Source organism: Pungitius pungitius, chromosome 16 (genome assembly GCF_949316345.1).
Source record: "Pungitius pungitius chromosome 16, fPunPun2.1, whole genome shotgun sequence".
Classification (NCBI taxonomy): Eukaryota; Metazoa; Chordata; class Actinopteri; order Perciformes; family Gasterosteidae; genus Pungitius; species Pungitius pungitius.
Window position 1 is genome coordinate 16,469,523 of NC_084915.1, and position 13,632 is coordinate 16,483,154.

The window sequence follows — 13,632 nt, forward strand, 5'->3', positions numbered from 1 at the left end:
CCTCCAGCTGGTCTAGACTAAAGGTTGCCAACGTGACTCTTATCCCGAGCACCAAGGTGACTCCGGTGCGGCTCCCTCTGGGCTCTCAGCCCCGGGACGATTTAAAACGCCTCTGGCCTCGTCCAGTCTTCACGTTATTGAGCTGGAACCCTGGATTTATCCGTCCAGTCGGCCGCTCAGCAGTTTCCTCGTCAGCTCAGAGGGGAAAAACAGCATGGGCGCATCGCATGGGGGGGGGGGGGGGGATAAAAAAAAAAAATCAACTGCCGACCTCAGTCCGTCTGCAGACGGAAATGAAAGAAAGATCGACTCATTGAACCATTTTTGGTCTTAAAGTATCAGATTTGTGACGGATACAAACGCACCTACAAGCCAGACACTGGACTCTGGACTTTAACGATTCTGTAATTATCAGGAGTCACATCGCAGTTAAAACAAACTATACAAAAGTACTTTGGCTATATGCTAGTAATCCCTCTGTTTGTGTTCTGCTGGGAGCAGATCACTGCGTCTGACTGGACTGTAAACAGCTGAAGAAGCAAACGATAGCAGAATCATGGAATTCCAATGACCTCAGTCCAGCCAGTTAAATATTTATGCAGCGCTGTAATTATGCATTTTATTGATGTGGAGGGTCGGCCTTGGTATTGATACGTGGCAGCTTTATAAGCCTCAATAGTGTCTTCATCGTCCAAGGGATGAAAGAACAGATTGCAGCTTGTCCGAAGGCCTTATCGGCCCCTTACAGCCGCTATTTACTCCTGCGTGACGGACGGGGTCACGTGGCCATATCAGTGCCTCCAACAGATACATCCCTGCTTCAGACACAAGCATTCTGCCTGTACAGTCAATGTGGAGGGGAGAAATCATAAATGACACTAGATGTTTTTAATTAGTTGCTATATCAAATGATAAAATACTCTAAAATGCAGTTTATAAATGAGCCAATTATAAATGTCTGTCCAAATAACTGCAAGAACAAGGTTAAATTCGAGGAGCTTGATATCAAAAAAGAAAAGCGCATTGTTTCCGGTAAGTTGTAGAACCAGCAGATTCATATTAAGACACATCTTTGAATGAACGGGCTACAGCAGTCGTTTAGAAATGAAGACAATTCTCATCAGGTTCCGACACAAAGACACAACACAACGCACCAATCAGAGCCCTGGGTGCTCACTCACGAGTCACCCGCTGGGAACGCGAGGCGCCGTCTCGTTCTGCTGAGCCAGCGGTTGTGTTTGATTAGCTTGCAGCCTGCAGACGGCCGTGGAGATAAATGGAGTAATTGGCGAATCATCGGCACTATTTGCCCTCCCCTGCTCAACACCTGCTCAAAATGGATTCTTAGCGTTACCACCCACTTCAAAAGTGAATAGGTTTATTTTGGAAAAGGAACCCAGTTTGAAACCAACGGAGCTCACCACGCATCAGACCTTTGGACTCTTTGAGAGTGAGAGAAGGTATCGAGCCAATGAGAGGGCAGGTCTCTGTGTTTGTCTGTAACTTAGCAGCATGTTGGTGAGGGGGCGCTTCAATCATTCTTTTATGAGTTTATTGTTGCAACGTCGAAGAACAGTTGGCGATAATTAGGTAAGTGAGATATTTAAAAAACGGAGAAGGATGGATTCTGCAGCTCTAAGCCTTCAGTCGTTGTGCTTTTCCAGTTCGGAGTTGCAAATCAAAGAGGCGCATGATCATCGCACAGCTGTGGATTCAGTCAAACGGGCTTATCGTGTCTGTTCGCAACTTTATTTCAATAGATTTGACTTTGAAAGAAATACTGCGTCAAAAACAACTCTCTTCTGTTAACCTCCCCCCCCCCCCCCCCCCCGCCGCCCCTACCTGTCCTTTACTCGTCCGTACCCGACCTCCATCTGTGGCTCCCTCTGTCAAGAGGAGCACTTTGCCGAGGTGGGTGACAGTAATGAACCCTGACTCGGGGAGGCTAGAGAGGACGTAAATGAATGTAGATGAGGACGAGGAGTAATTGCTCACGGTGAGAGGTGCGTGTTTTGTACGTGTGTACGTAGAGAGGAGAAAGTCAGCTTGAGAGAGAGAGAGAGTGAGAGAGAGAGAGAGAGAGAGAGAGAGGGAGGTAGAGCACCCATAGGAGCCCTTAAGTGGGAATGTGCGGCCCAGTCAAGAGGGAGACACTTCAAATATCTGTTTATCTATTAATGAGACTGAATGGCTGGAATGATGAACGGGTGGGAGGATGGATGAGTGCCGCTGACGGGTGGCAGATGGAAGCTTAATGGGGAGCGATGCGAGAGAGACGATACGGAGGGGGGGTGGGGCGGGGGGGGGAATGGTCTTTTTTTTTTAAGAAGGAACGAGGAAAGGAAGAAATCAAAGGAATTAAGAGCGAAAGATGAAGAATCAAAGACATCACAACAACAAAAAAACGTGTGTGTGTGTGTGTGTGTGACTCAACACCCAGAAGACTCCCCGATCCCTCGGAAAGTTATTTAAGTTGTCTCCTAATTATCTTGCCGTTGGAGTGAGTGCACGAAATATGAGAAATAAACCAGGATTTAATATGTAGTCCAGCGTGGGAGGTTGCTTTCTTTAAACCTAACGAATGCAGTTTTAAATATGTAAAAGAAGCCTTTGATGGTAGTTGTTATGTTTGGAGGCCGGTCGTGGAGACGCATAGAAATACATTTCAGGTTCATATTTTCCAGGATCGCCTGCTGCAAAACACATTAATTCACACTTAGCAAATATTCACAGAGTAAATATATTTAGCTACCATAAATGTCACAGCCGGGCCCCTGTCTCTCGCTTCCCTTTGTGACTCCCTGGTATTCCATCAGGGGGAATTATATGAATGACAAGCTCTTTTCCTCGTTGCTGCTACAGAAAATATTCTGAAATCGTGACATCGTAACATTGGGATTGAAAAAATACTGCAGAGATGTGGGGATTATTGAGTGGTGAGAACGATGCACGCAGGCTGTTTCCCATCACACTTTGCTACCCCTTTCGTGTTTTCATAGTTAACTCATTTTGTCCATTATTGCCCCCCCCCCCCCCCCCGCCCTCACAGCTCTCTGGCCATCACAGCGCCCACATTGACTGGCCAGCTGGCCCCTGAAGTCACAACAGCTTTGTGGAATACCTTCAGGTTTGGCAAATATGAGCTCATTCGTCCAATGGCCACTTGCCCTCCCAGTCCCGTCAATTGGAAACTGAGCTTTCCACCAACTTCCTCCTCACTGACATTTCATTTTCTACCTCAAAACAAAAACAAGACAGTCACCCTCTCAAGGGGTTCTTCTGAGCTTCGGGCTACGGCTCCACCCGGCTTTTCCAAAAGCCATTTCAACGGCGCCAATCAGCCACGGCTGAACGGCAACGAGATATCAACATGGCCGACGAACCACATCCAGTGAGAGAGATAAATGCACGTTTTGGGTTCCCGTAGTTGTCTGCTGGCCACTCACCCATCACCCGGAGCCGCTCGGCGCCCACCACCACCTCCTGCTCGTCGGCGGAGAACAGGAGCTTGCCGGAGGTGGACTTGACTTCAAACGTCTTGCCTCGTGCTTTAAATCCACTGGATCCTGAAGCAAAGACGGACAGAAAGAAGGAGAGGAGATGACAAGAGAGCCGCAGGAAACGTGTTTTGAATGAGTCAACTCGGTATTTCGACATTTAAAGTGGTGGAAGATATTCAAGTTGTCCAGTAGGACTAAATTTGAATTTAGATGTGGAAAGATGGAATGACTACAAGGCGTTCTTCAGATGTTGAGGTCCCAATAATTGGAAGAATGGATGGATTGACTTGTCGACCTTTTTACAAAATGTCAGGATATTTGCATACCTGCTGAAGTATGGTCAACACTTCTGGAAAAAAAATCTAGAAAACCTTTTGTACCAAAAAAAAATTGCAAGATATAGAATGAAAAAATTTGGAGGAGTGTGAGAAATGTTTCCAAACAATCTCCTCCCGATTCGACCTTGCCGCTGAGAGAGATTTCAGGAAGCTCGTTATAGTTCCTGGCTGCCGAAACTGTAACTGGTGTCACAACAAACACCAAACGCAGGCGACTCCTCCAACGGTTTCATCTCATGCGGCGGCAGACGGGGGGGGGGGGGGGGGGGGGGGGTGACTGATTGACGCGCGCACAATTGATTCTGTCGCTCTCCATCTGGGCCGCACACACACACACACACACGTTCGTCCAAGAGAAAGCATCCGAGCGGACTTGTCTCCCTCCTCTCCAGGCCCCCAGGAGGCGGGCTTTAAGTGCGACAGGCACTTCCTGTGCATGTTTACACAATAGGAACTTCCATTCACAGGAGAGACTGCCAGCTCTATCAGACAGGGACACGCGAAGCATTGGGGAAGTAGAGAGTAATCACACAGTAGTGTGTGTGTGTGTGTGGGGGGGGGGGGGGGGGGGGGGGGGGCGTGGCTCCTGACCTAAGAGTCCGTTGCAACCGATGTCGTCACCGCTGTCAGGTCTTTGAAAGACGAATAAAAAGTAGGCCCTTACATCAAAAAAGAAAACATCAATAAAACGGCATGAAAGCACGCTGCGTCTCACCTGTTACGAGTTGCGTGAGCAGCTGGTTGTTGCCGTTGACAATGTTGACCGAGATGTTTTTGGACGACTGCAGCAACAGCGGGCGGCCCTGCAACAATAATGGGCGTGTTTACTCAGGGAGTACATGGTGCAATGGTTACTACATGATTAATGCAAAAAGCAGACAATCACACGTGAAAAGAGAACTCAATGGGTCCACACTTGCTGTTGTAGAAACTTCACACATTTCAACACACGCCACAACTGTCTCAACCTCGGTTTAATAACTTCCATTTCCCAGAGTGCACTGCGCCAGTCCGCAATGCGATCACGTCGGACACTCGGCTCTCTCTGTGCCCGACTAATCTTCACGCCTCACTCAACTTCTTAATTAGAGATAACGGCCGGACCGTTGTGCTGCGCTCGCAGCCCAGGAGGGATACGCCTGGTGTGTTTAATACTGATAACATTAGAACTCTCGCCAAAGTTATTGAAGTTCTCACAGTAAATACACTGAATGTATGGTGAGCGAGCAAAGACAGCAGGACAACCACTAAGTGGTGGGACGTGAATGTAAAACCAACCAGGTGGCAAAAATAGTACCGTAGTGGAGTCTAATTTTGTATTTCAAGGTCGAGGTGTGCGTGTGTGCGTCTAAAACTCACTTGGCCTCTTAAAGTTGGAGACGATGCTTCGTCCAGTTCATCTTATTCTGTTTTCATCCCTTCGTATACGCCATGACCCAAGTATGCTCGTTGTGTTCAAACCTCTATACCGAAGGTTCTTTGAGCAGCTTGGTTTCATGAATAAATAAACGGTCTCCCACAGTTGCTTTTTGTTTTCACCTCCTCCTTGGTATTAATATTCCTCTCACTGTCCTCTTGTTAAGCTACAGCACCTCCATCCGGGGTCCCCTCTGTTCATTCCTCTCTCTTATACCTGCTGGTAGTATGGCAATCCAGCATTGGAGGCAAAAGCCTCATCTAAAACACTGGCGTGCTGGATTGTAAGCAATGTTACAAGATGAAAACCCCCCACAGAAACGCACCTTGTGAGGTTCGTCTCCCAACAAAAAGCGTCCTGCGCGGTTCAGGTCAGCCTGAAATGACTAAAGCGCCGCGTGTCTGTTCCTGAGAAGCAGCGCATTAACCCGGGTTACATCGCAGCTGTGGAGTCGGTCCTGGTTCGAGAGAAGAAGAGCTACAATTAGATCTTTGCCCGGATTCAAAGCTGCCGCTGAAGTCGGTGAATCCGTTTCGCCGTGAATATATTTTTTCCCGGCGGCGGCCTCACACTGCGAGCATGTCGTGCTTGTTTAAGTCGGTGTTGAACTTGCCGGCTCCCCCCCCCCCCCGCGCGCCGCTGCCTGTCAAAACACGCGGCGTGGCTTCCCATAGCTCAAGTTCTAATTCAGCCCTCGTCCATCTGTCACCCAGCTTCTGTCGCCGCCACTACTACCTCCTGCTCCTCCTCTCCTTCCCCAGCGTCACTCTGCTCTCGTTCGCATCCGTCGCTCATTCTCCGGTGATCCAGCTGTTCTCTTGCATTATCAAGACATCCGTAGTAAATGAGAGAGTACACATCACCCCATCTGGTCTCTGACCTCTCGTGGCCCAGATGGTCCTCTTGCAGTTGCAACGAGAACAGTATATACAGTATATACATATAAGTCTTTGCATGACGTGCCTTAGCGTGGTGTTGTGTCTTAGCATAATGTCTTATGGCAATATATGTAGCTTAAGCGCAAGTTCAGTCAGGAAGACAACCAGTCGGACTCTTTTGCAGAGCATAAGAGGCATATTCTCTGATTATGTCACATCCTGCGGAAACATGGCGGGTCACATGGCAAAAATTGCCGGGTCTCTCCGCTGACACCGCAAACAGGATTTCACACAGAAAGCGGGGTGGCGGCTTTAAGGTACCTTTGGGGGAACATCTAGTGTGGTGCCAGCCCTGACGCAGTCTCCCTGTTTGTTAAACCACTCAATGAAATCGATTCAAGTTGTAAATGCACTCGTGGTTTGCCGCTTCCAGTACTCCCAACAGGATCGTCTCTCTAATGCACACTTACATCCATTAGACACCCATCTCTTCACACCATCTATGCACACACTTCCACCGGGGCAACACGGGAGGTTTTGTGTTTCTACGTGACACTGATGAACCACAACCGCCGTTAATTCCAAAGGCGTCCGCCAAGCCTCGTTAGCACGGCTAGCATGGCTAGCTTAGCCTTCGCGCGGCACACAAATAAAAAAAAAAAAAAAAGGTGGGTGTTTCTTTGCGCTGAGTGACTTACTGGTTTGGACTGGATTTCTTTGGCATAGAGGGGTTGGAGGAACTCCGAGTCCCCTTCCAGTTTCAGGCCCTTCTCGGTTATTCTCAGGTTGCCCATTCCGTCCTGTGGAGAACAAAGACACAGTAGCAGTTGGTTCACATTCTCCTCTGGTGCTTTTGGAGCGAGCACGTATCAGCTGGTCATGAATAGCACTCATACTCTTATCCATCTGCCAACATATTTTGTGAAATACAAGGTACTGGTGCGTATTTCCAAACTAAATTGCACATTTGAACACGTCATTGAAATGTAACACTTTTTGCCATTTAACTTAATATCACACACGCCTGGTGTTTAGTGGAAAGATGAATTACGGTGCACAGTCGGAGACTCTGAGGGTTCGGAGTGTGAAGCCTGTGCACAGAGTGCATAGACTCATTAAGGCGTCTCTCCCTGGTTGATCAGCCGCCCTGATCTCCTTTAATCTCCTCCGGTGGTTGATGGTTCACTTCAGCGGATCGTTTGCAAACGGATCGTTTGCCGAACGCGGCGCCCAGAGTGCTCACACAAACAGGCTCGTTATACAGGAACATCGAGTACGAGACAATATGTTGTTCAATGTCCTGCACAACCACACATGTAAAAGGATCCGATCAAGCGAATCGTTTGAGGGACTTTAGTAGGTTTAGTGGAATGTGCAATATTTAATTCTATGTTTTACTTTGATTAATTGTATTAATGGCCACAGTGCGTGGGTGTGATGTGTAGATAAACAACCTCATATTACTTGTTCTAGAAAAGTTCATTCACTTTGCAAAAACAAGTTCACCATAACTCTGACTTACAATAAAATTCAGTATTTTGTGATGTTTGCATTCTTAAACAGACACCCGGAGGACACATTTAGTTTCTTATTCTGGAAGCTCATTAAAACCCAGCCAAACACCACATCCGTGTGTTTACGGGTAAATAAAGTCCACTGGCGGCTAAATGACTGAACGTGGGAGCGATCCACGCCCAGAAGCAAAAAAAAGCGGGTCACTGACAGAAGTCAAGCTCACAGTTCATTCTCAGGCTCCCCTGTACCTCACCAAATAGATTCCTGGCATATAAAAGTAAAAGTTAATCTACATTGCTCCTTTCCCACAAACCAGAGGGTGCAGTGCCGGCGCAGAGGGTGCAGTGCCGGCGAGTCCATGGATGAATCCTGGACGTGTGATGATTTTGAATCATCCCCAGGTGGAAATCAGCAGGCCCGTCAGGGGAGGCCTGCAGACGCCATTTAACCTCCGTTCCCCGACACTTTGATGACGAAAGTCTACTGTAAGAAAGGAGACGTAAATCTTCCCCTCTTGGAAGTTCTCAAAAGGATTTTCTCAAATCCAGTTCCTCACGGACATGTTGATGTCTGTTAAGAGGTTTTTTTTCTCAAGTTGGCTTCATGTGGGCCCTTCTTTACTGATATGTACGCTACTTCATATCTGGATAATCGCTGAGGAAGCAGCTTCACTTCACACATCTTCATTAAGTCCTCAAACACACCCCCTGAGTTGATTGTATTTTCGTCAATAAATGACTTTGATAGTAATAGAGTGTTACCCAGGAGAGATTCTGGGGTTTCTTTCACTTGAAAAAACCTCAATGGGCCCCATCGTTCATTGGAGAGGATCTCGTTAACGCAAATGAATCGGGATGGATAAAAATGCTCATAAAAGCTTCGTTGGATATCGTTGAAATGAAAGTAGAGCCCCCTCCCCCCCTCCTGGGAATATGTTCCTATTACAGAAAAATACTCATAACTGTAAAATGTCAACATGTCGAGGTACACAGCGTTGATTTCAAGGCAGTACAAATATGGCTGGTACAGTAGTAGCAGTTATAACGGCAATTATTCAGTGATTTTTTTTGCTGCTTCAGCACCACGGGGAGCGACACGGAGACAAAGAGCAGCACCGTGTCCCATCGCGTCCGGGACCTTCTCTCCATTCTTTGGGTCGGTCTTCACCTCGATGCCTTACTTTGGTAACAAATGCCTCCGGTAGCTGCCGCTGCTGCTGCTCCCCCTCACACGTCTGTGCAGGTGTACTTTGCAGGTGAGTGCACCGTCCCCCCGTTCACCACAACGTGCACTAGTCCGCCAACACTGGTTTCCGGATCGATTATGCAGCCCTCAAAAACCCTCGCAAGCAGACACAAAACCACCGCTTCCTTTGACCAGCACCACAATGCGCCACATCTTTGAGGTAATAAGTCAAATTATGATCATTTGTGAGTGGCCAATGTGGCGTGAAGAAGGACGTGTGAGGTGAGCCTTGGTTTGACCTGTCCGTGTCGGCTAGAACCAGGTTGTCCGTCTCCGTCGCCTCTCACACAGGGAGGAGGCGATGATTGCATGCGTAACAATTATAGTTTTTTTTTAATGTTATTTGTCTTCTGGATCTGGCATTCTTCTCACCGAACGCAGCTGTACTGTTTGCAGATTCTCTTCCAGGTCTTTTTATTCTCGCCAGCGCGGCGAGCCGCCATGAATAATTCAGCGGCGCTCCTGGCAGGACCGAGGCCTCTGAGGCCTCAGGTGTGCCTCCTTAGCCTGCTTTCCTTTGCTTCACCTGCTGCCTTTCATCTTCTCATAATCCACTTTATTGTCGGGGTGCTGATGATCCCGTTTGTCAGTTTCATGTTGCTCTTGTTTAATCGCTTTTCCCCCCTCCTTCAAGGTTCCACCCTCACGCTCGGCTGCCATGCGTTTCAGCTTTTGATCTATTTTCTTCACCTCCATCCCTCATTCCAGCCTCTTTCTCTGACCGTTTATCTTGGCTGGAAGGTGTTTCAATTCAAAATGAAGAGAACCCTGCTGTCAGAGCGAAGTGAGAGGGTTACAGATAATGGCACCACTCAACCGGCAGACTCAAACTGTCACAAGACTGACAAAAGCTGATGTATTTGGGAAACGGCTATTTCATTAAGTGGGGCACATAGGTGTTACTGCTCCATAAAGTCCAAAACCAAGCAGATTGATATCAAGTAGAACAAGTGGGGACGTCCACGCCTGATGCTTTAAAAAGGTGTTACAAACCGCTTTTACTTTCAAAATCAGTCACAGCTGTCTCCACAAACACTCCAAGTGGAGGCAAAGACGTTCTTCCCGTGTTTGAAGTACGGCCCTGTGAGTAACACCTCAACAGCGGGATCCGTTCCTCCATCTGCTCGGCTGAGGCTGTAAATTGGACATAATTCATTGCACAACTTTGCTTTTGTCCCCCCTGTGTGCGTCCCTTCTCTCTCTCTCTCTCTCTCTCTCTCTCTCTCTCTCTCTCTCTCTCTCTCTCTCTCTCTCTCTCTCTCTCTCCTCTCTCTCTCTCTCTCTCTCTCTCTCTCTCTCTCTCTCTCTCTCTCTCTCTCTCTCTCTCTCTCTTCTCTCTCTCTCTCTCTCTCTCTCTCTCTCTCTCGCTCTCTCTCGCTCGGCGGCGGCGGCGAGGAGCGGATTGATCCACACTCATCCCGGCCCTCGCTCCGCCGTCACCACTCTGTTAGCTGGATAGTTATTGATAATGTATTGCGTCTGTCTCTTCTTCCTCAACGTGTGTGTGTGTGTGTGTGTGTGTGCCTGGGACTGTTTACCTGGCTGTTTGAGTGCAGGAGAAAACATCTGTCTTGTAAATAACATTCGTGCCTTCAGTTCCCTCTGTTATTCTGCAGATTTATGGGGCTCGGCTGTTTGTGAGTGGGGGGGGGGGGTACCTGCCTTCTGTGTGCGTCCGTCAGTCCCCGTTTGGTCTCATTTAAATCTTTACAGTCCGTCCGTCCTGAAGTTGACGCCTCCAGAGAGCCGGGAGTCTCTGCTCTCGATAATGAAGCGCTCGCATCCCACTATTGAGCGTCTGAATCGATATGCATCCAGCCACCAGCCCAGGCTGAAGCACAAGCATTGAGGCTCAGGGGGGGGGGGGTAATATCACAAGGATCCATACACTTTGAAGTCCAGATATACCCACAACCCCCACACCTTTAACTGGAACCTCAATGACAGCTTGATTGGACGAACGACTGTCTTTCTTCAAGCTTAATACAAATGTTGAAAACAACCAATTGTGGGTTTAATTATTTTTTTTTTGCAGATTTACTTGCTCAAACCGCACCAATTTCTTCACAGGATTGCCTCTTTTATTCTACCAACAAAAACAATGAAATACTTGCATCCACTCCCACGCATGGCGGGTGGAACAAATCGCCTGACCCAGTGCATTTTAATTGGACCACGAAGGTTGAGCGCGAGTCGGGCCTGTACTTCAGGGCCTGACAGCCCATCAAACTGGCGCAGAAGCAAGACACCAAACAAAGGCTTCCAACGCACTGACAACATCACGATGATGAAAACGCAGGCTGTGAATAATTCGACGTTTTCACATTAGCAAAACCCGTCTCCCTGCGCACCGAGCGCTCCTTCAGTCCGCCTCCCGACAACGTGGCCAAACTCCACGACTGATACATTTTCCAATTGATCCCCTTGAGTTAAAAAGTCCCCCCCACCCCCCCTTCCGTACTGTCTGAGCTCGCTCTCTCTGGCTCCTGTTCAACAGGTGCGACGTCATGTCGCAACACCCTGCGATGGCTATCAGTGGAATTGGCTTTGAGATTGCTCTCCGCAGTGAAAGCCCCCCCCCCCCCACCCCGCTCCTCTGATTGAGGCCCCTCGACGCGGCAGCGCGTCATCCATCAACGGGATTGGGAAAGCAGTTGGGGCGAGAAGAAGAGGGGAAGGCCCGGGGATGAGAGATGAAAAGGAAAGGGAGAGCGGGAGGGAGTTATTGATAAAGGCAGGGAGAGATAAGACTGGGTGAAACCGATAGATAAACACAGAGAGCGAGATAAGGCGCCGAGAGAAAACGAGACGGACGACGTGTGGCGGTGTAAATGAGGCGAAAGATGCTGACTGCGAGTGGAGTCGGGAGAACGGGGTGGGCGGAAAAAATGGAGGGAGGGGAGGAAGGAGACTAATGAAAACATTGGAGGAAAGAAAAGCGAGGGAGACGGAATTAGAGGCCGAGAGAGATTTCACTTTTCTAAGGCATCTTTTTTTTTATCCGGTTGGTTATTGCGTTCACTTTGGAAGCCTGAGCCGCTTCAAAAAGGCACGCCGACGTACGGACGGCTACGACGAGGGCTCCAGACGCTTCATTGGGTCCCGACTCAATGACGAAGGACAGTAACGGGAGGCAGGAGACCAGCCTTTTTTCATGTCGTGTCCGTGTCAAAGGCGGCTAGATTTCCTATTAGCTTCATCTCCGTCTGGGACGGACGCCGCGGCCCTCGGAGGCGTCGAGGTCTTCACGCGGCGGACAAGTGACACAGCGGGGGTCTTCATTCTGTCTATAGACCTTAATCCAACGGTGCTTGAGGTAGATTTGTTTGTATTGGAAATGTTGAATGAGACCACGGCATCCTCTTCAAAGTGTTAAAAACTTGTTTTCAGAATGAATTTTCAATGAAAATACTATTTATTCAATGCTATTATTATTGGAGATGTTTGGATCTCAGCCTGAGAATCTCCTGTTAGCTTGAAAGTAAGCTTCACCTTCAAACATTGTGGGGACACGTTGTCCCAACAATACACACACACACACACACACGGTGCAATGAATAATTTGTGACGGTGGTCAAAGTGGTGCTATTATCTCCCGATTATTAAGTCATTACCGAGGGCTAATTGGAAGCGGTTATTGTTTTTATGGTTCTCGGAGCGGCTTTGTGATGAAGTGTTATCGGAGGCTGAAACGAGGTTCGGTCACTGTCACAGCCACGTCCGTCCACACCGGCATTTAGTTTAATCCACAAGCCGCTGCTATGACTACAAAACAAAGTGTGCCGGCTGCTGGGGGCCCGACGTCGTGGCCCAAGTCAAGTGCAACCTCCACCACGCAGCACTTTACTTGAAGCACTTTGTAGTTTGGCTTTCTTTGAGGTAACTGTACTTCCCTGATTCTTGTTTTTTTTTCTTATCCTGAGTCGCTTTGGGTAAAAGCTTCAGCTAAATGGCTCAAGCTTTTACCAGCAGAAATGCTTCCGCGGGAGAAACCTTACGATTGACTCTTCTGCTAAAGCCAAATCAGCGCACTGGGAAATAAACTGAGGAGGATAACATGAGGAACACAGCAAAGGGGGCTCTTCTCATTCATCTCGATCACCTGCGATCATCCCAATAAACGGGTGTCTTCAAAACAACATCACCATCATTAGTTGAAGCCGAGCGGTGTGTGAAAGTGTGTATCTTTGTATCGTAGGACCTGCAGGTTCTTCTCGATTGGTGCGTGTAGACCAACACCGGCTGACGTGGGGAGTCATCTCCTCTCCCACAGGCACAGGGGCCTCTGGTCCAGGCAGCGGGTTTTATGCTGGCGTTTATATCTTATACCTTGGCTCTTTGGATATTATCATTGGTCACACACATTTTTACCTCTGGGAAATCTGCTTTATGTTATCTTATAAAATGTATGTCAAAGCCTTTCTTACCATCTGTACCCCAGTTACAAATATAGGCCTTCAATAATTCTACTTAAAAGTCTGCTTGTATCCAAAAGTGTAATAGGTAGACATTACGTGTACCCACCTTATTAAATGATTCAAATGACATGCACTGGTTGTTACAATAATCTATTTTTAAGAGGTGTGATATTTGACGCAGGCTGTAACAATGACGAGCTAAACGCCAGCACATATTCTGCTTATGGTTCCTCTGACTTTCCAACTGATAACCTCTTTAATTGATTGGTTCCCCCTTATCTCACACTAATACGGACCGGCTGAAGTGAGCTTTGGAGTGGA

General features: G+C 48.1%; 1 protein-coding gene across 3 annotated transcripts in view; it reads right to left on the reverse strand.

The window, feature by feature from the left end:
• Window positions 1–13,632, reverse strand: part of sgcd (sarcoglycan, delta (dystrophin-associated glycoprotein)) — a 133,030-nt gene that overhangs the window by 21,011 nt on the left and 98,387 nt on the right. For all 3 annotated transcript variants that reach the window (XM_037466919.2, XM_037466917.2, XM_037466918.2), the window contains 3 exons: window positions 6,832–6,933; window positions 4,554–4,641; window positions 3,447–3,566 (listed from right to left, as the gene is read on the reverse strand). In XM_037466919.2, coding sequence (XP_037322816.1) covers window positions 3,447–3,566; window positions 4,554–4,641; window positions 6,832–6,933 — 310 coding nt within the window. The remainder of the gene's footprint in view (window positions 1–3,446; window positions 3,567–4,553; window positions 4,642–6,831; window positions 6,934–13,632) is intronic.